This window comes from Sinocyclocheilus grahami, unplaced genomic scaffold (genome assembly GCF_001515645.1).
Source record: "Sinocyclocheilus grahami isolate Dianchi unplaced genomic scaffold, SAMN03320097.WGS_v1.1 scaffold3.1, whole genome shotgun sequence".
NCBI lineage: Eukaryota > Metazoa > Chordata > Actinopteri > Cypriniformes > Cyprinidae > Sinocyclocheilus > Sinocyclocheilus grahami.
This window is the reverse complement of record NW_015505182.1, coordinates 6548639-6570435: the sequence shown is the minus strand read 5'-3', so window position 1 is coordinate 6570435 and position 21797 is coordinate 6548639. Positions and strand designations below refer to the sequence as shown.

Genomic DNA, 21797 nt, shown 5'->3' with positions numbered 1-21797 from the left:
TAAATCAATTTACTTTTCTATTAGAGCACCAGAGACAAAGTTCACTTCAAGATGGATTTTACATTAATGAAAAATGGGGGACTTGGACTTTAAACATGAAACTTTCTACACTGAATTTTGTTTTAAATGGAAGGATCACATATTAAAAAGTTGCATCTTTTTTGCACACATTTGTGTACAAAACTTGCTTAATATATTTAAAACAACTGCAAGATCTAATCTTGATAACTGGAAGAACCAAATTATCCTTATTAATTTTTGAATAAAGCTCATTTCGTAAATGCGTCCATGACCTACATCGTTTATGAAGTATGCTGGCATATCTGTTAAAGCATCTGCAATTGAACGTACATTTTGAGAATTGCAATTAATAAGCTCCATAAAGGAAGTACCAGCATAGAAGCTGAAATGCATTTTATTAGATAGGTAATAGGTTTCCTTGCTGCATGGGCCAATTATATAACATACAGGCTCATTTTAGCATACCCATTTATTGTTCTGCCCTATGTGTTGTACCGTTACATATGCATATGGAAGTTTTTGATGGTGTATGCCATGGAGGTGGGAAACAGAGAGCAAATGATGACTGGAACTGCTTTGATGCTTTAACTGCTGAAAATTTTAGAGCATATTATGATGTCTAATATGGAAGTAGGTTTGTTTCTCAACTACAAAGTTATTTTACCCCCATTAAATTTAGTGACAGTTCATTGGTCTAATAATGAGTTTAGCATATTATGAAATTGTTTATTTATATTCTGCTTGTGCTTCTCTTCTCCACCATAATTTTTCACTTGTTTGCAGATCTGAAAGGAGGCCACAGAACATGTACAGTAATAAAGAGCTGCTTGTTTATGCCACTACTGCTGTAGGAAGTGACAGCTCTGCCAGTATTATTAACACTCCCATCAACACTCTCACCGCAGGGAATATGCAGCTCCCCCTCAAGTGGCAATGGAAAACGTGCCAGCTATTGTGAGATTCTGAAGGTAGCGTAATACGGTGCCTGTATGCTTCTGAAAGTGCACTTGAGAGCAAGACAGGTAAATGAGACAGCAAATTTAAACAGCTAAGCCTGTTTGGAAGTTCAGGTTACCATTGGGCTGGACTGAAAAATCTAATTTGGTGTTCCCAGTCAAAATTGACCGGCTTGTAAATGTTTCATTATGCTATATTATCACCAAATATTTGGATTCAGTCTGCTTGTCAAATTGTTTTATTTCAATTAGCACAGGTTTAAAATTTATTTTTGGAACAGATTGATTGTAGACCTCATTAATCTGAGTTTATGCACCTCAGGTTTTGAGGGAACACTGCCAAAATGATCCACAAAAAAGTGAGGTGCATAAGCGCAGATCAACGAGGCCTTCCAAAAAGAAATTAAACCTGTGCTCAGTGAAAGAAAACAAGTTGACAAAAGATTGACAATCCCTAGTGTGGGACCAAAATGATAAAATTATAAAGTATAAAAATTATTAAAATATTGGTATACCCTGTGTGAGCAAAGTCAGTAAGTTTTAGTCTAATGCAGTAACAATAAAATCCTCTCTGGGTCAAAATGACCATCAGTCAAAAACAACTCTACTTGACTTTAGCTAATATAGCAGATAATGTTCGACATCGATGTACATTTTACAATTTTATTGGTGTTCACAGAAACAAACCATATTGTTTAAAAAATAATGCATTTTGTTTACACTATGTATTTAATATATACATCTCTGTACATCAGGAAAATTGTCTCTTTTGCACAGCAAAGATAAAACATTTATGTCTGCAAGAACATATATAGCAAAACAATATTATGCACATAAATAATAACATAATACTTGTCTGAATTCCACCACAGTGCAAAATTAAAAAAGGGGGGGAAATATGAATGGAACATCCTGAAAGGAAAGTAGTTTTGTAACTCATTCAGTTAGTTTAGACACTTCTTTCGAAAGAAAGAAAGTTTGAGTTACATATTTCAGGACTGTTGCTTTTCTCAATTAAAAAAAAAGAAAGAAAAGGAGAAACAGAAAAAGGCATTTCCTTGAGGGAAACTTATTAGGTAAACAAGATCATTCCTAAAACCTCTTACACCGTTGAGAGGTTAAGCAGAGACTGTAAGCGTCTTATTGCGCAGAGCAACTCTGGTGCTTCCATCCAGACCCCTAATGAGGGATTATTGTGCAAGTGTCTGTTAAGTCCACAAACATTTCCATGGCTTGTGTCTCAAAACCTAGTGAGCTGCCTATCTTGACAGCATTTTGTGGGCACTCCGAATCAGATGAACTCAAAAGTTTGCAGTGCAGGTTGTAACTTTGGCACCACTTTGATTTTACTTCAGACGGCAATCAATTTTTTTTTTTTTTTTACAGAGAGCAGCAGTTTTGGCCCAAACTTGATGTCTACGTAGGCAGCTCGCTAGGTTTTAAAACACACCCCATGAATCCTAAAGTTGCGCTTTCAAGTCAAGTGGATGAAATGGCACATTCGTGCACCCAAACGCTTTTCTTCTTTACCACGAAGCATCGTGTCTTTATTATATTCAAGAAAGGTCAGCCGACTTCTTGCATTTTCCTATCCACAGTGCCATTGGCAAGAGAAACGGTCTCTTGGTTGCTGTCTATGGAAGACTCGCTGCCTGTGCTCTCCCCAGACAGCAGGCGAGTCACCCTCAGATCGGCTTTTAGCATCTGCACGTCGTTCCCTATACTCATAGAGCCCAAGTCATTGATAATCTGGCACAGTTCTTGCTTGCCGTTGGCCACACAGTCGCTGACGGTGTCCAGAATATCCTCGCACTCAAAGTGCATGGTTTTCTCCTCCTCCTCCTCCCCGATCAGGTCCTCCGTGATGGAGCCCAGCTTGGGTGCGCTCCTGCTGCGCTCCACCGGGGGCTTGTAGTAACACTGTCCGTTTAGCAGCTTCCTCAGGGGCACCAGGGGAATCGTTTGCTCCCCGATTAACTGCTGTTGCTGGTGCCTGGCGTCGTCCCTTCTTTTGAGTCTTTTAAACTCGGCCAGCGCTGTCGCGGAGGTCTGGTAGAGGAGCAGCGCCATGGCCTTCGCCTTCTCCGGCTTGGACACCAGCACGGCGTGGCAGCGCAGCATCACCGCCTTGTGCTTCATCTCGTGCCGGTAGATCCAGGCGAAGATCTTGGGAAGCCGCGGGTCTGCGACACAGTAGGTGATCCTGTGCAATAAATACAGGTGTCCTGGTCTCTTCGCCTTTTCGTCGACATGGACCATGCGGATGCCCTGCGAGCTGATGGTCAGCTTCATCTTGGTGCCGTTCTTGCCCATCTCGCTCTTGCCCCAGATCTTACTGACGGCCACGTCCGTGCATCCATCCCCCTTGGACTGGATGGTGGTGGCATTGCCCAGGTACAAGACCGTGTACGTGGGGTCCTCGCTGGTGATCTTCACCTTTTTCCTCTTGGATTTGAACATGCTCCCGACTCTGTTGAGCGCGCTTTCTGGGCAAGATTTGGCGAAGGAGGTGAGCGCGGAGTAGTTGAGGCTCACGGCATAGCCCTTCTGCTTGGACTGCTGCTTGTCTTCCTCGATCAGCTCGAACTTGTTCTTCTTCCAAGGCAACATAATGGTCGTGTTGAGGAAAGTGAAGCTGCTAAGTCTACTCTAGTAATTCTATTACGCCTAAATTTGACCGTGAAACAGGCTGTAGTCATCTATCGGCTTGCTTTAAGACATTTTCAAAGTTGCAGAGCACTGCACAGACCTGCGAGCGGAGGAGTATCGCGTCGGACGCTAGGCCCGCAGCATCGCTAGAAACACACTGTACAGTATAAGCGAGAAACAGCGACTTATATATCGGAATGAACCACCTCAGCTTCACGGAGGGGTCGACAGAGTGAGGACGCTACCAAAACCTGGGTTTAAAACTCTCTGGGATTTTGCGCTCAGCTGTTGCTCGTGTTTCCATTAATCAATTTATTAAGGATATTCATTTATTTATTTATTTTAAGTGTTTCATATCGGCCTATTTGTTCTCATTTATGTATAGATTTATGCGCATGTCAATGAGTAAAGACATGATTTAATTTTGATAAGTTTGGGGCCAATAAAATGTGTTTCACAGCAAATATAATATTTACTGATTTCAGTGTGAAACAAAGCACAAAACCTTCATTGAATTTATATAACGTTAAAATGTAATAGAGCCTGTAATATAAAAAGTAATGCAACCGTATACAACTTGATATTAGCTTATATGTAACAATAATACTATTTAATTATTATTCCATTATTTAATCTCATTCCATCCTGATGATCCGACAATAGCTACTCACATCTCAGCATGTCGAACAGACATTTCTTGTTGGATGACGGACCATCACCTACAACTCAACCTGGCTAAGACAGAACTGCTTGTGGTTTCAACAAAACAATTACTTTATCAACATTTCACCATCCAGTTAGGCTCATCAACCATAACTCCTTCAAAAACAGCTAGAAACCTTGGAGATGTGATTGATGATAAGCTGAATTTCTCAGACCACATTACTAAAGCTGCCCGGTCCTGCAGATTTGCTTTATACAAGATTAGGAAGATCAGGTCCTTTCTTTCAGAACATGCAACACAACTCCGTTTAAGCTCTTGTTCTGTTCAGGCTGGACTATTGCAATGCTCTCTTGGCAGGTCTTCCAGCCACTTCTATCAAACCTCTACAATTAATCCAAAATGCCGCTGCAAGATTAATCTTTAATGAGCCGAAAAGAACGCATGTCACACCTCTGTTCATCAATTTGCACTGGCTACCAGTAGCTGCTCGCATTCAATTCAAGGCATTAATGTTTGCCTACAAAACCACCATTGGCTGCACCCATTTACCTAAATTCATTACTTCAGAGTTATGTGCCCTCTAGGAGCTTGCATTCTGCAAGTGAATGGCGTATTATTGTGCCATCTCAAAGAGGCACAAAATCACTTTCACAGACTTTTTCACTAACTGTTCCCTCCTGGTGGAATGACCTGCCCAACTCAATCCGAGCAGCTGAGTCCTTAACCATCTTCAAGAAACGACTAAAAACACATCTGTTCCACCTTTATTTGGCCCTCTAACTCTAACACTTTCTATTCTATTTTAATTCTACTTTATCTATATTGATCTTTTAAAAAAATTTTATTTAAAAAAAACAACAACAAAAAACAAACAAACACTAGCTTTCTATTTTTTCTATTCTATATATACAACCTACAATATATTTATTATTATTATAGGTTAATTATAGGTTAATTATAGGTTATATTACAAGTCTTAAATATATTAATTATAATAATTATTATATAATTATTAATAATTTTGTATAATAATTAATTAAATAATGCATTTGTAAGCATGCAACCTATAATTATATTTATTATTATTATTATAATAGGTTAATTATAGGTTATATTACAAGTCTTAAATATATTAGTATTGTTAATAATAATGATTATAGAATTATATTAATAATGATATAATTATTAATAATATTAATCTTGTATAATTATTAATTAAATAGTGAAATTTTAAGCAGGCAACCTATAATATTTATTATTATTATTATTATAGGTTATATTACAAGTCTTAAATATATTAGTATTGTTAATAATAATGATTATAGAATTATATTAATAATGATATAATTATTAATAATATTAATCTTGTATAATTATTAATTAAATAGTGAAATTTTAAGCAGGCAACCTATAATATTTATTATTATTATTATTATAGGTTATATTACAAGTCTTAAATATATTAGTATTGTTAATAATAATGATTATAAAATTATATAATAATAATAATAATGTATAATTAATAATTCAATATTTATATTACTGAATGTATTAAAATGATTGTCCCTCGGCTACTAGAGAGTCGTGGAGAAGAAGAAGGTTTGGGAAATCTGAAACTTGTTATGTGATGTCCTCTGCTGGTGGCAAGCGAACAGTCAGAGTTTGTTCAGTGGCTGCAAGCGGTTTGCAAACGGTTCTACATCCGGAACTTTTTAAAGTGCTTTCGTTTTCCGCGGACATATTTCAGTGAGACACCTGGGAAAAACCTAAAGTTTAGCGACGAATTGTCTTTTCGCTTCCCCCCTCAGTCAGTTCTATCAACCTTTAAACTGTAAACATATGCGCTGGACTAAAATGAACGAACCTGAAAGAACATCAATTATATTCGGGATCTAAACGTTTTAAGGCTCTGAAGAAGAAGTTTATCTCATAGACCATTCCGCATGACTTCCTTCCTCCAGCATAACAAACATGTCACATGGCTGAAGTTCTGTCCACGCTAATGTCCACGAACAGTTCACGGACGCATTTATATGATTGTTTAACCGTGTAAAAGTATATAAGATGGGAAAGAAGAAGACTCGTGGAGAGGGTTCGGGGTTGGGGAGAGCTTTAATAAAGGAGAGACTGAACGCAGGCCGTGGATACAGGAGAAATGACACATGGGTAAGAAATTGTGACAGTCTAATCCTAAAGTGTTTTACTTTTTCTTTCACATGTACCAGAATATTGGCGCATTTATAAAATACGATCAGAAAATATAACTTAATATTTTGTCACTTATACAAAAAATAAAATAAAACATACGATATGTGTAACAGAACCAAGTGCAGCAACAAATATTTATGGATCGTTTAAAATGATTTTTTCCCCAGCTCAGACCATCAACACACAATATCAGTAAACCAAAACATGCATACTACAAATGATCTTGAAATGGAATGTTTTTCTGTATGCAAGAGGGAAACAGTTGGAGTGTTAACTTGATTCAGTGGATGTAAATCTGATGTATAATAATTGTTTTATGTCTTTTAGCTTCACACCAGTGAGCTGAATGATGGATATGATTGGGGTCGACTCAACCTACAGTCTGTCACAGAGCAGAGCTCTCTGGACGACTTTCTGGCCACAGCTGAACTTGCTGGAACTGAATTTGTTGCAGGTAAGTGTTTATTATATCTCTGGATAATTTCTACAATTATTTCTAGGAATCAGGTTTATTATCATTAACTAAAACAACGATAATATGTTTCTTATTCATTGAAATGAATTTGAAGTGAATAAAATACAATATACAATAAATATTAGGATCACATTATTTGAAAAGCTTCAACTAAACAATAATAAGAAATGTTGCAACTAACTGAAATAAGATGAAGGTGAATATTACTGGAAATAAATCCAAACTAAAACGGAAATAAAATAAACCTAAATACCAATGTAAAAAAAAAAAGACTAATAAAAATGACAAAGCACATAACAAATGACAAAAATTCAAATGAAAACAGAAAATATCCAAATAAAAATATAATAGTATATTAATAACACTGCTAGGAACAGAAAAATAAATGTGTTATTTTTTTTGCAGAGAAGCTGAACATAAAATTTGTCCCAGCTGAAGCGAGGGCCGGCTTGCTTTCTGCTGAGGAGTCCACACGACTGAAGAAACTCCATGAGGACAACAAACAGTTCTTACGAGTTCCCCGAAGGTATGTTGTTGTGTAATTAAATGTGATTTCTATAAACCTGTATGAACGTTCCATTGATCTGTTGTAGATACACAATTATGCAAAAGCTAATTTATTCAGCTCTTTGCTTTGTCACTACAGGCCTCCTTGGGACGAGAGCACAAGCCCTGAGGTTCTGCAGCAAAACGAGAGGGACAGTTTCCTTATATGGAGAAGAGAACTGGCTCGGTGAATGTTTGATTAATTTAGTCCATATACACTAGCAAGTTCAATTCTCTAACAGGATAGTGTTTGTGAGCAAATGCGATTTCTGTAATAGGTTGGAAGAGGAACAGAAGTTGATTCTTACCCCTTTTGAGAGGAATCTTGATTTCTGGAGGCAACTCTGGAGAGTCATTGAGAGGAGGTGAGCTTTTGCTTGCCTGTTTAATACAATGGAGATTTCATTTGCGCTCTTCACTATCTAATCACTCTCTGATGTAGGAATGATGGTTTCTTAGGGTACTATTTATTTTTTTGCTTTATCCTCAGTGATGTTGTGGTTCAAATTGTTGATGCCAGAAACCCGCTTCTCTTCCGCTGTCCAGATCTTGTAAGTAACTGAGACATCAGACCAAAACAATTATACTCATAACTCTTTTATTTTTTTAAATCATGCTTTAATTTCTGTCTCCGTCAGGAAAAATATGTAAAAGAGGCCTCAGTTCACAAAGTAAACATGGTTCTTCTGAACAAAGCCGACCTGCTCACTAGAGAACAACGGCGAGCTTGGGCCCGTTACTTCCAGAAAGAGGGGATCAGAGCAGTGTTCTGGTCTGCTTTAGCTGAGGCACAACGACTCGAGGCGGAGGAGAAGGTAATATATGGAGCTTGTCTGCAGTGATGCACTAAAAGTAATAGTAGTTTTTGTTAGTAGGATTGAATTTTGGCTTTGCAATTTTCAGGTAATTAAATATGTAAAGAAAAAAAACAAGTGCATTTTTTTTTTTAATTCATTCAAGAATTTTGGGGAAAAAAAAAAAATTACCAAATATTTCACAAAAGTATTATGCTGCACAACTGTTTCAACATTGATTATAATAATACTAATAATAGTAAAATGTTTCTTGAGCAGCAAATCAGCATATTAGATTGATTTCTGAAGGATCTTGTGACTGGAGAAAATTTGACTTTGCATCACAGAAATAAATTACATTTAAAGGGGTCATATGATGCTTTTTTTAAAGATCATTATTTTGTGTATTTGGTGTAACAGAATATGTTGACATGATTTAATGTTCAAAAAACACATTATTTTTCAAATACTGTACATTATTGTAGGTCCTCTATGCCCCGCCTCTCTCAAACGCTTCGTTTTCTACAAAGTCCCTCCTTCCGACAAGCGCAGTCTGCTCTGATTGGCCAGCTGACCCAGTGCATTGTGATTGGCCGAACACCGCAAGCACTCGTCGGAAATGTAACGCCCCTTACCATAATCGTGAGCTTCATCTTTCAAAATAAATGTAAAGACAGTAAATAATGTCATTAGTTTTACCTTCAGTTCAAGCCCGAAAGGGGAACAGAGTCGTGTGACAGACAGTGATGAAGCTGGTATGTGTTTGCAGTACACAAACCACGGTTAAGACAGCTGACTCTGTGATGTGACCCTGTCTCTCTCTCTCTCTCTCTCTCTCTCTCTCACACACGCACGCGCGCGCACGCACGCACACACACGATGTGCAAAACTCCGCATTTGAACAGTCAACAGCAAATACTTAAACTAATAACAAAACAGTAGCTGATTCAGAAGCGCCAGATTGTCATAGCAAAGTCAGAATTACCTCCTCTCCTAGGTTCACGAAACAGTCGTCTATAAAATGCATTGCTGTTCTGTTGTAAGTAATCTTAAAGATTCCTAAATGCATCTACTTTCGGAAGTGCTTTTGCTTTCGCCTAGAAACACACAGCGTCTCCCTGACATGGCTGCTTCAACACTAACTGTGGTTACTGAAACCACGCCTTCTTTCTTTGCGTGCACATTTGGGCGCATTATGCAAATATTTGCACATAATGAGGTAGATCTGTGGGGGCGGGTTAGAATGAGCCATTTAAGGGGGGCGTGGCAGAGTCTTAACTTTGATAAAGAATATCTCTTTGGTTTTGAGACTTTAGTCTTCGCAACTTTAGGGATCTTATCTATGCACAATCAGCTTGTAACACTCCAAAGAGAAAGGAAAAATTTTAATCGCATCATATGACCCCTTTAATGATGCAAATTAATCTTTGATTTGAATTTATTTATTATTTTCATAAGCATTGTTTCTTTTAAGGGAATCGAATGCCTGCTTTCATTACTCTGTTTCTCCTTCATGTTTGGTGGTTAAGGGAGAAGAGCCGATGGACCAAGAGGATCAGAGTGATACAGAACAGGAAGCAACCTCCAAAAATGTCACAGATCTTCATGAGGAAAATAGCACTTCACCTAATGAAGAGAAAGATGAGAGTGAGCAGGAGGAAGAAGAAGAAGAGGAAAGTGAAGAAGGAAGAGTTTGTGTCGATGAGACAGAATGGCAGACATGCTCTGAGGAATCAGGAGACGAAGATCATGCTGAGGAGAAACCAGAATCCACAACGGTTTCATCTTTCTACAACTCCAGCCGTTTGTTACGCAAAGATGAGCTGCTGGAAATGTTTAAGTCTGTGCATTCTGGGCCGACATGCAAAGATGGACAAATCACAGTTGGATTGGTGAGTTTAAATTACATTTCTACATTATATCATTATTCATATTTCAACTCTAAATTCTCTTAAAGGTGGGATATCCTAATGTTGGAAAAAGCTCTACCATCAACACCATCCTGAGGAATAAGAAAGTCTCTGTTTCAGCTACACCTGGACACACAAAGCATTTTCAGGTGAGTGTTTTCTAATTAATGAACAATGGAGGTATTGAAAATTAATTCTTGAAATTTTTTCAAATTTTTGCCACTACATCACTCTTAGGGACAAATTACATTAGCTGTATGCCAATAGCTTTCAAGCTATCAGAGTCAAGAATTTAGCAGTTAGCAATTTGGAAATCTATGAACGAGTCTGTTTATTCTTGGGCTTTTATTGACTGTTGGCGTGTCCACATGTTTCAGACTCTGTTTGTTGATCCTGGTCTCTGCCTGTGTGATTGTCCTGGACTGGTCATGCCTTCTTTTTTGTCCACCAAAGCCGAGATGATTTGCAGCGGGATCCTACCCATCGATCAGATGAGAGATCACGTTCCAGCCATCTCTTTGATAACCTTTTAAAACGGCAACGATCATGATAACTGCATTTTTTGCTTGATCTTTTAACACACTACAGTTTGAGGGTGGATTTTTTGGAGTCTCTTATGCTCACCAAGACAGCATTTATTTGATCAAAAATACAGTAAAAACACAAATATTGTTACCCTTAACCTAAATACGTATGTCAGACTATCCCTCGAACTGTGTTGGAGGGGACCTACGGAATCAACATCATCAGACCAAGAGAGGACGAGGACCCCGATCGACCCCCCACCCATGAGGAGCTGCTCATGGCATATGGATGTCAGTTCCATTTGCACTATGTACACATTAAGGAATTTCACAGCACGCTTACTGACCAATCATAATGTATTCTCTTCATGCAGATATGAGAGGCTTCATGACGGCACATGGCCAGCCAGACCAGTCAAGATCAGCCCGTTACGTTTTGAAAGACTATGTCAGTGTAAGTGCCTTTCGTTTGTCAATACCAGCTCTGAATTTTGTAGTTATGAACATGGAGAATGGGAGATGTTAACCTCTTCCTACCTGATTTTCTGCAGGGTAAACTCCTTTACTGCCACCCTCCACCCCACATCAGCCCTAAAGACTTCCAGCCCCAGCATGCCAGGTTTGCCAGGTGTAGTGGAGTCGTCGAACAGATTGCTAGCGATGCCAACAAACCCTCAAAAGTCAAACGCATAGAGAACACAGTGGATAAACATTTCTTTCATCAAGTGAGATTCAACTCTTGAATGGGTTAATTTTGTGATAACGCCTGCCTGAACATTACATGGCTACTGAAAATGAAATATTGATTTCAGTTTTGAAGTTGAATCCCTCACTGCACACATAATCTGTCATTTTTCATAGGAAAATGTGCGAGCACTGACCAAGGGTGTGCAGATGGTGATGGGTTATAAGCCCGGAAGTGGTCCTGTTGGGCTTGGAAACACAAACACAGAACAACAGACTGGGAAACCCTGGAAAAAACATGGTAACCGAAACAAGAAAGAGAAAGTGAGAAGACTCAACAAACATCTGGATGCATAATCCCTATACTAAGATGTTTATTGGATATACTCTTTAATGCAAAGACTTTAATTTCACCATGGCTTATACCTGATGGGATTGATAAGTACTGCTGGACATTCCCCTTTGTATGAAATATCATGATAATAAACTATCACTCTGTATTTTATCAGTGTATTGAATGAAAGAGCGTAATGGACACAGACAAATGCTAATAAATGAAGATCTCCTTATGATGTTCTTAAAAGTAATTTTGTTCTATACTAAAATTGTGGATTCTATTTTCCATTCGAGTAGAATATGTGGATGTCTAACAAAGCTGACAATGATAATATATGTCTCAGTGCAATTCTCGCAAACTTATAATTAGTACTAGACAATGATAATATATGTCTCAGTGCAATTCTCGCAAACTTATAATTAGTACTAGACAATGATAATATATGTCTCAGTGCAATTCTCGCAAACTTATAATTAGTACTAGACAATGATAATATATGTCTCAGTGCAATTCTCGCAAACTTATAATTAGTACTGCGTTTTTAAAATGTTCTCCAAGTTGTAATGCTATTTAAATATAAGATAGTATGGAATTGGCTGGTAGTAATAATAACCAAACGTTTGTAAATGACCTTTTTAAGGGAAAGAATTGTTAATCTATAAGGGAACGTGTATATTTTGACGCGGAGATTTGTCATAAAAAATAAAATGATAAAAAAGTAACATTAAATATTTCTGAACTTCTGAGTATTTTAATGTAAATAGGGATTTGCGAGTCACTCCACAGGACTGGCCAGCGTCCACTTTCTAACCGCAGCCTTACAGCCAATCAGCTGGATGGATGTCACATAGCGTAATTAATATGTATGAGCTAAGCATGTGGGCGTTACCTAAAAGACACAGGTGATTGACGGGTGGTTCAACTTCACTACCATCACTGCAGCTGGCTGCTAATGATAGAAGTTAGAAACACAAGAGTTTGTTAAAGGTGGACTTTATTACTGATATTACTGGTTTCCTGGTCACTGTGAGTGTCGTCGTTTGATTAAAAGTAGCCGAGGTGTGTAAATTGATAAACTTTAATAATAAAGTTTATTAATAATATCGCAATAATTATCGCAATAATAATAATAATTTGTCGCTCTCTTCCAGTCTTCTTTATCACAGATGCAAACGCGAAGCAAGAGTTTGGGTGATGAAGCAGTCTGCGCTTTGTATTGTTTCGTGGGGAACTTGTGCAGCGCAGTGGGCGCTTTGCTTTCCAAACAGTTTGATTTTCAGGTGAAAAATCAGTTAAAAGGTTATCAATTTCGCCGAGGAGTTTTATCATTACCTCGCCAACTTTTTTGTCCTGCCGATTGACATTTGACAATGACACCTACTGTGGCCGGAAAGTGTACTGCTCAACAGCATGATCCTGCTTTATTTATGAGACCAGCAGCTGTTCACATTAGATCACTATTTCTCGGTAACCGCTTAATATGGCCTAATTTGATGATGAGTTTGAATATATCAATAAACTTTACATTACAAAGAGTTTCAGAGAGAGACTGGATTTAAAAAAAATGTAATATCAGCTTTAATGCACTTATCAAAACCACAAAAGCAGTCAAATCTCAAATGCTTTTGTTTTAATTACAAGAAGAAGTGTTAAAATGTATCCTTTAATTTACAGTCTGCAAAGAGGTGGGAAAAAAAAAATCAAAAACACGTCTAATTAATTTTTCACAAGCTCTGTATTAATAATAGTTAAACTGAACTACAGCAGTCAACATTTGATTTCATCAAAGTTGTCCTAAAACCAAAACAATACCTGTTCTAGACTTGGGACAACTTTGATTAACTTTGTTTGATCCACTTCAAATGTTGACTACTGTATATAAACTCTATAAACGGTTCCATTATAATCCACAAAAGGTATCATACTACAAGAAAATGACTCGCTCTTCTTTAAAAAGTAGTAAGGAGTATGCACTGTGTACTGGGCAGTAAGCAAGTATGCCATTTCGAACACAGCCTAACATTCTAGATATACACATTATAAACAGCCCATTTAAATGAAAGTCACATGTTCTGTCCATCTGTTTCAGATTTCTATGGCTTTGTATATGGCAATTTTGAATGGCATCCATTTCTTGTCAGTATCTTTCTCCATGGTATAAGTATATATATATATCACTCACTCACTGGTATAATTATGCTTTCAATCATGTCACAATAAATGACTTATCAATCATGTTCTCAAGAAAAGAAAATGAGAATTGTGTTCAGGAGAAGGAGGCAGAATTTTCTAGTTGTGTCTCTGCTGTATGTAATGGGTGGCAGTGTTTACTTGGGTTTACCAGTCCATTCAAGTCCAGTAATGGTATCTCCAACCATGAGGAGACCACTTGGCATGTTCCTCAATGTAAGTAAAGTAATTCTCAAAAGAGTAAAGGTGTATATATCATCATATCCTATACTGTATGTAAACTTACACCATATGCAAAGTCATGCTGCTTAAAGGGGTCATGAATGCGATTTTCAATTTTTCCTTTCTCTTTGGAGTGTTTCAAGCTCTTGGTGCATAAAGAAGATCTGTAAAGTCTCAAATCCAAAGAGATATTCTTTATAAAAGTTAAGAATCAACCACACCTACCTAAAACGGCTTGTTCTAACACGCCCCCACATGTCTACGTCATGATGTGGGAAGATTTGCATAAGGCCGCCCAAATGTTCATGCAAAGAAAGAAGGCGTAACTTTTATTCTCGCTGTAGTATTGTTGTTGCCGCCATGTCGTGAAGACGCTGTGTGCTTCGTTGTGAAAGCGAAACTACTTTGTTTGGTCTTCCAAAAGAGGACGACTACCGCTTCGTCATGCCTAGAGCTGATCCGTGCTGGTCACGCTGTGGATCGCCAGATCGGCTTGCACCGTGGACGAAGTGGAGTCCAGCCTGGGTCACCACATGTGGCTGTTGCAAACCCGCCCGCCGCTCACTCAAGCCAGCCTCCACTCACTCTACCCCGCCGTGTGTGACGCTGTGTTTCTTTGTGAAAGCGACTGTGAAAGCGAAACTACTTTGTTTGGCCTTCCAAAAGAGGACACGACTAGAAATCAGTGGTTAAGTTGTATTTACAACACTGTTCCTGAACACTTCAACCCAAATATTCAGATGTGTGCAGCGCATTTTATGGAGGACTGTTTCCTGATCCTGGGAGAGTAGACTACAGTGCCGGCTGTTCTGACTCACAGTCTGTAAGTACGTTGTATGTCGATTAGCATTGCATTATAAATATACTCTATCCTTATAAAAAATACCCAAGATTGCTTGAAGAACAAAGATACCATATATTTTGTGCAATCGCATGTTTATTGTCTTCAGGTTTCCTCAGTTAAAATTTCTCTGTCTGCATTTTATTCAGCTACAGCGATCACTGGATCTTCCTGGAGCATTACTTTTACTATGCATATGTGGAGTTTCTGTGCAAGGGCGCCCTCCAGCTTCCAGTGTGAATTAAACCGTCATTACATTACGTGTGTACGCGGTAATGCTCACAACACCCTATTTTGGGTAAAAATGGGGAAGATAATACTTTTCTCTAAAGAAACAGGATTCCCTAAATTATCGTCATTGATATCGTTATCGCAATAAATATCAGAAATGATCGTGATACATTTTAAGCCCATATCGCCCATCCCTACTGGATAGCTGGCCAATCAGAGCACACCTCGCTTTTCAGACCGATGAGCTTTGTAAAAATCGACGCGTTTCAGAAAGGCGGGGCATAGAGGAGAAACCTTGGTTACATGTTGGGTCTTCTGTCCTTCGCAATCAGCTGGACTGCAAAGTTTCCCTTCATCTTGAAAGCTGTGAGTAGCATTTGTGAGCACTTTTGCAATCTAAATAATTATTTTGAGCTCTTCATTCAAACACATTATCATGCCTGTCCTTTTGTTTTGCTTTAGTTTACCCAAAAAAGTCAGTTTGATGAATATGTTCTCCAAGCATCCGAGATGTTTGATTCTTCATCAGAACAAATGTGGATTTAGCATTATATCAAATGGATTATCAATTGGATATCAGTGGCATTATATCACAAAATGGATCTTCTGCAGTGAATGGGTGCCGTCAGAATGAGAGTCCAAACAGCTGATAAAAACATCCTAATAATCCACACAACTCCAGTCCATTAATTAACGGCTTGTGAGGAGAAAACCTACGTGTCCTAAGACGTTTTTAACTTTAGTCATGCAGCTTGGGTGAGGAACTGGAGTGGTGTGGATTACTTGTGGATTGTAGTGATGTTTTTATCAGCTGTTTGGACTCTCATTCTGATGGCACCCATTCACTGCAGAGGATCTTTTGGTGAGCAATCTGTTATGATGATAAAATAAACTCATCCACATCTGGATTGCCTAAGGGTTCGTGCATTTTCATTTTTAGACAAATTATTCCTTTAATAAAATAGTTGTGCACAAATTTCATAATGAATTAAATGTCAACAGAACATTAGATGAAAGAACAGTCACAAACTACTGTATAACTAACTGTATATGCACTTTGTATAAACTGTCCATTTGTGTCTTTTCTGTCTTTTGCAGAATAGAGGAGAGCAGAATTCTGCAGTGCAGGTGTCCTCTAGAGTTCTGTCTTCTGTAGCTGGGTCTCTGTATGCCTCTGCCATTCTTCTCTGACACACAGCTAAGATTTGTAATCAAAGCAATGCCATGGATACTCTTTGCTAGGAGCTGTATAATTCTGGATCTTTCTGTATCCTTTGACACAGACTGTAAGTGACTCAGGGTCTGGAAAGTGACTGGTACATTAATGTACCAGTGTTCTCAGTCTACTCTTTAACTTTGATTTTTCAGATTGTGGTCCTCATCTGTTACAGATCCAACCATAAACGCCCTTCTGTCTGGTCTCTAGACTCGGATACTGAATCTTTACTAGGTGACTCTTCTGTCACGGGTCAGCTGTGCAACAACAATGTTGAATGCTGCAGGATGAAGCACCTCTCAGCAAGAGGCATTTCTCCCAAAGGGACTGACATGGGACTTTACATGGATGTCAACATACAGCCAATCAGGAAGGTTTGCTCTTGTTATGGTGTGTTGTTGAACAGTCCATAAGGTACAGTATGGTAATTGATTAATGATCATAGTCATGTTTTTATTAGACTGGTGTCTTTTAGGTTTGTCTCAAGGAGGTCACATCTCACGGGACGGCTCATCAGAGAGTCTTCCGCTAAAGAGGACCGTCAGGGTGGTGCGGGTTGATGAGCAGTGTTCCTCTGGTACCTCGACCGATTCATCCTCTATTGGCTCTGAACTAGAGGTTAGAACGCCATTCCTTTTCTTTTCAGAGTTGCACATTATATGGCCCATAAATGAAACGCTTTGACACGACTCAAAATGAAATGACCCAGCCTGTACTGTCTGAGAATCTGAGACCTACGCGTGTGATTTCACACAGCTGAATTTGTGTACGCACAACCAAATTAAAAATAAAATAAAAATAGCTGACAAAAAGGAATAAATCATAATAAATGTGTAAAATTAATACATTAATGTATCTGTTATTTTTAAATGTAATTATATTACGCTTAATTTATTATTTATTACAAATATTATATGTTCTAAACATGTAATATAAATCAATTCTAACACACACACACATATATATATATATATATATATATATATATATATATATATAAATTCTTAAATGATATATACAATTATAGTATAGAATTGTTTTCATTAATAAACCTCAAATTATACATGGAAAAACTAACAATAATAAAATATTAAATAATAAAATGTAATAACTGGAGGCTGCAGTACTGCTTTAGGAGGGTAGATGGTAGCAGAGTTTTAAAGACTAAAGCAAATCACATGTAAAATTTGTGTAAAAATAAATGTTTGAGTTTCCTAACAGTTTTTCAAAAGGGTTTATCTACAGTATATATTCAACACACTGCTTGCACACTTATCTGAAAGAAAATAGTCTATATAATCTAATCAGTCAGTATAACATCTCAATATAAATTGGACATGTCACGGTTTTGCTGAAAATGTTGTTGTTGCGTTGCAGTCTAGTCCTTTCTTGGCTCTCTGAATGGCTTTTGAGAATGCCAAGTGATTGAGGATGTCATTTAATCTAAAACAAAGGCAAATCGCCCCATTACGAAAACAATTGAACTTTGCTTTATTCACTAAACAGGAAAACGCTAAGCATGTGAACCGCCTCTGACACGGTGTGTGAGTCCAGAGTTCAGACATCTGATGTCAAGAGCAATCTTCCAGTGATGAATGTGTGATTTCTGAAAGCTGTTACTGTAGTTAAATTGTTCAATTTCTGAGCCATTAGCATCAGTCACTGGCAGAATTGTAATGCAAGTCATATAATTTATTATATAAGGACTCATAACTAGCTGTGAGAGTTGAACAAAATATTTAAACAGATCTAAAAAAGTATCTAAATCAGAAAAAATGGCTCCTGGGCAGTTTTGGGTACAACTATGACAATCAAAATGGGAGATTCCTGTAAATTACTGCAAGCAGTTGTGAAAGAGAAAGCTGGGCTTGGTGTTCCAGAAGTTCTTGTTGTTGCTTGATTGTTTTGCTGTTAAAGATCTATAATAAAGGAACAGGGCAGGACCTTTCTGCATCGGAAGTGGTATAAAATGCTTGTTCAGTCTACAGGAGATTTGGCCCTCGCTCTGCTATTTTAAGAGTGGGTCTGTCGCCCGCCCGATGCATGGATAACAGTGGACAGGCCGAGGGGTTTTCTGTTCTTTGAGGAGGGGTTGTTTGTGTCTGTGCGTGTGAGTAACTAAACATTCCTCTGCAGATATTTGAGCCTTAAAAGAGTAGTTTAGCCCAGAATAAAACAATACTTCCTCCAAATCATACACAACCTCATCTCGTTCCAAACCTACATAAGATTCTTTGTTCTGCGTAACCCAAAATGAGATCATCATCTTTTTATTAAATGCATTTTATTTATTTTTGTTTAAATCATTTATTCATTAAATGTTTATTAAATAAATTATTTATTAAATTGTTTATAAAAGCCTTTTATTTATTAAATACATTTTTCAGTAAATGCAATTTTGTTTATGAAATGTTTTTTATTTTACTTATTAAAGGCATTTTTATTTATTAAATGTATTAATGTTTTTGTTCCTTTTATTTGCTTGACATTTTATGATCATTAATTATTTATTATACATTTTATTCATGTATTTATTTTTATATATTAAAGAAATCATTCACAAAAAGTTGCTGAATTATTGGTTCATTTACATATTAAAGGAATTTCATTTATTTATTAAATAAATTATTCACTAGATGTATTAAGTGAACTTTTTATTAAATGCATTTCTTTTGTTTAAATTATTTATTCATTAAATGTTTATTAAATTAATTTTATTTATTTAATGAATTATTCATTAAGTGTATTTATTAAATGAAATTAGTAAATGAATTTTATTTTAATTAAAGGAATTTTTGTTATTATTAAAGCCATTTTTACTTCTTTTATTTTTTTGCTTGAGTTTGTGCCATTGTTAATCGAGTCTGTTATTCTTAAATTTATTAATTCTTATCTTATTATTCAAATACTAGTTCTTCTAGTACAAAACAAATGTATTTTTTTTCTTTTTTTCATTTATTAAGTGGGACTTTGGAGAAACAAAATCGCAGTGGATCCCGGTAGAGGAAGCTCCAGAAGATCTGCAGAAAGCAGAGGCGTTCCCTCTCCAGGAGTGGCCAGAGTCAACCGGCAGACCTGGTTCTCACGTCTGCTTCTGCAACCGTGCACAGCTAGCGGAAAAGTTAGTGTCCACATAATCAGACGACTAAACCTGGTGCCACTGATTCTGTTGAATGGTTATGCATTAACATGATTTGAGAGTATTTGAAGTTTAATAAAGCAGTGTAAAACTGGATGTCGCCCATATACTATTTCATATAAAGCGATCTATGTTATTGTGGACATCATCAACATGTTTTTTATGGCTATGGTATTTACTTTGTGTGGCCGCGCACATTTTTGAGTATACTTGAAAAGCAAAAGAGATGATGTAACTGTTTCTCATACGGTATCTCAGTACCTATTATTACCGGCTTTAGAAGGCTGATCTACACTTGTATCTTTCCCTCACGGCGACTAAGGCTCGGCACTTCCCTGTCATTCACGCTGACGACTTTTTCCATTGTCGTCCCCTTTCCTCTCCAGAGCCATGCTGTTGATTAATGGGATGGCTCTGAAAACCTTATCGGACCTGTCGTTTTCATAGACGATACCGAACACTGACAAATGAAGGGAGGTGTCACATTGACTGCCCTAATAAAAACAATATCACCCTTTTGCAGGCTCGCCAGGTCAGGAGGTCACTTCCTTTATTTTGATGGTTTCTGCCGGTTTATTTGAGCTGGACTGGACACGGCCCAGCAGCCCGAGATAAGGCATAGACCAGACCGTGAGTGTTTTCAGCGTCTTCGCTGGTATCCAGACTTGACCTGCCTTGGCTTGTGACTTTGCCTCCCATGCTCTTTGTATCTCAGTCAGTCAGGTTTAACAGATGGATATTAGACTTCCTCAAAGTATGACAGCAAGACAATATGTTGATTAAAGTATGTCAAGAACTTGAGGGCAGTTCTTGTCCTGGTGGATTTGCGTTGGGGATATGAATATGTAGGCCTACGCAGAGTCTGAATGACAGAAATTCCTGTCATTCACAAAGTTCTACACATTCTGTGTCTTTTGCATGTTTGTTAACAGAATAGTATAGGTTCTGAGAAGATACAGTAACTTGCGAAAGTTAATAAATAAAAATAAAGAAACAAATAAACAACATTTTGAACAAAAAAAGATGAATGATAATGATAATCAAAATGTAGATGGAGTCAATCTTCATGGGTCGACATTTTATTCCATAGCATCACACAGTTTTGATGCTGTTTTATGTCTGATCATGTTACATTACATGTGGAAGCATATGTTGTTTCGTTTTTTTTCTTCGCTTGTGTTTTGGACATTTTGTACAGTAGATGTGTAATAGCGCCCCCTACCATATAACAATGAAAAGATGAATTCCCAGAGCACAAGTATAGCTCAAATATATTTAGACTTTTTCTAAGTACAAGTCAAGTATACTTAAATGTAATTTTAAGTATATTTCTGAGAAGTACATAAAATGTAGACTGAAAGTATACTTTCTTATTTTTAGTTTAAAAGAAGTATACTAATAGTACACTTGAATGAACTTATTTTTCGTAAGGGTTGTCAACACCGTTCTGTGATTTCTCAATAAGATAGCTTATAAACTGAAAAGTTCAAGCATATATTTCTTAATAACTAAACCCCACAGCTTCACTACTAGTGGAGAGATGCTGCCAGGTAGAATTAATTCACACACGCAATCGCTCTCACTAATGCATTCATATGAATGTAATCTTTACTGTGCTACTTTATCTGTATCTGATTTAGGACGAGCAGAAATCTGTGAGAAATATAATAACCTAAAGACAAAAGAACTGATAAAAATGAGCTGTTACAGGAGCAATAGCCATGTGGGCAGCACTGTGTCATATGCCATAGGTGTGCACAAGGTGTTTGTCACAGCTCCAGACTTATTTGTTCATTAATGATGTCATCAGCGACTAGTCAACTTTGACTCGACTTTCATCACATAAGTCAACTTTAAAAAAATCAGAAGTCGTTCAACCCCTAATTTGCACACACATCTTACAGCTAACAGTTGAAAATGCATATCAGAGGAAAACCAAGCCCTGAGGTGTGTGTATATATATATATATACAGTGGGTACGGAAAGTATTCAGACCCCCTTAAATTTTTCACTCTTTGTTATATTGCAGCCATTTGCTAAAATCATTTAAGTTCATTTTTTTTCCTCATTAATGTACACACAGCACACCATATTGACAGAAAAACACAGAATTGTTGACATTTTTGCAGATTTATTAAAAAAGAAAAACTGAAATATCACATGGTCCTAAGTATTCAGACCCTTTGCTCA

At 37.3% G+C, this 21797-nt stretch overlaps 2 protein-coding genes and 1 pseudogene across 2 annotated transcripts; 2 read left to right on the top strand and 1 right to left on the bottom strand.

Annotated features, from left to right (window-relative positions):
* Positions 1–2175: 2175 nt before the first annotated feature.
* Positions 2176–3814, bottom strand: LOC107574059 (protein FAM43A-like). The gene has a single exon (XM_016260560.1). It carries the CDS (start codon positions 3585–3587, stop codon positions 2544–2546), a length of 1044 nt encoding a protein of 347 aa, XP_016116046.1. The 5' UTR covers positions 3588–3814; the 3' UTR covers positions 2176–2543.
* A 2201-nt stretch (positions 3815–6015) lies between these two features.
* Positions 6016–12071, top strand: lsg1 (large 60S subunit nuclear export GTPase 1). The gene is made up of 14 exons (XM_016260357.1): positions 6016–6456; positions 6826–6952; positions 7379–7499; positions 7620–7706; positions 7798–7884; positions 8010–8070; positions 8158–8334; positions 9843–10205; positions 10271–10372; positions 10601–10744; positions 10915–11038; positions 11122–11201; positions 11299–11472; positions 11609–12071. Exons 1-14 carry the CDS (start codon positions 6355–6357, stop codon positions 11786–11788), a joined length of 1929 nt encoding a protein of 642 aa, XP_016115843.1. The 5' UTR covers positions 6016–6354; the 3' UTR covers positions 11789–12071.
* An 848-nt stretch (positions 12072–12919) lies between these two features.
* LOC107573963 (transmembrane protein 44-like) lies at positions 12920–19701 on the top strand (annotated as a pseudogene).
* The last annotated feature ends 2096 nt before the right edge of the window (positions 19702–21797 follow it).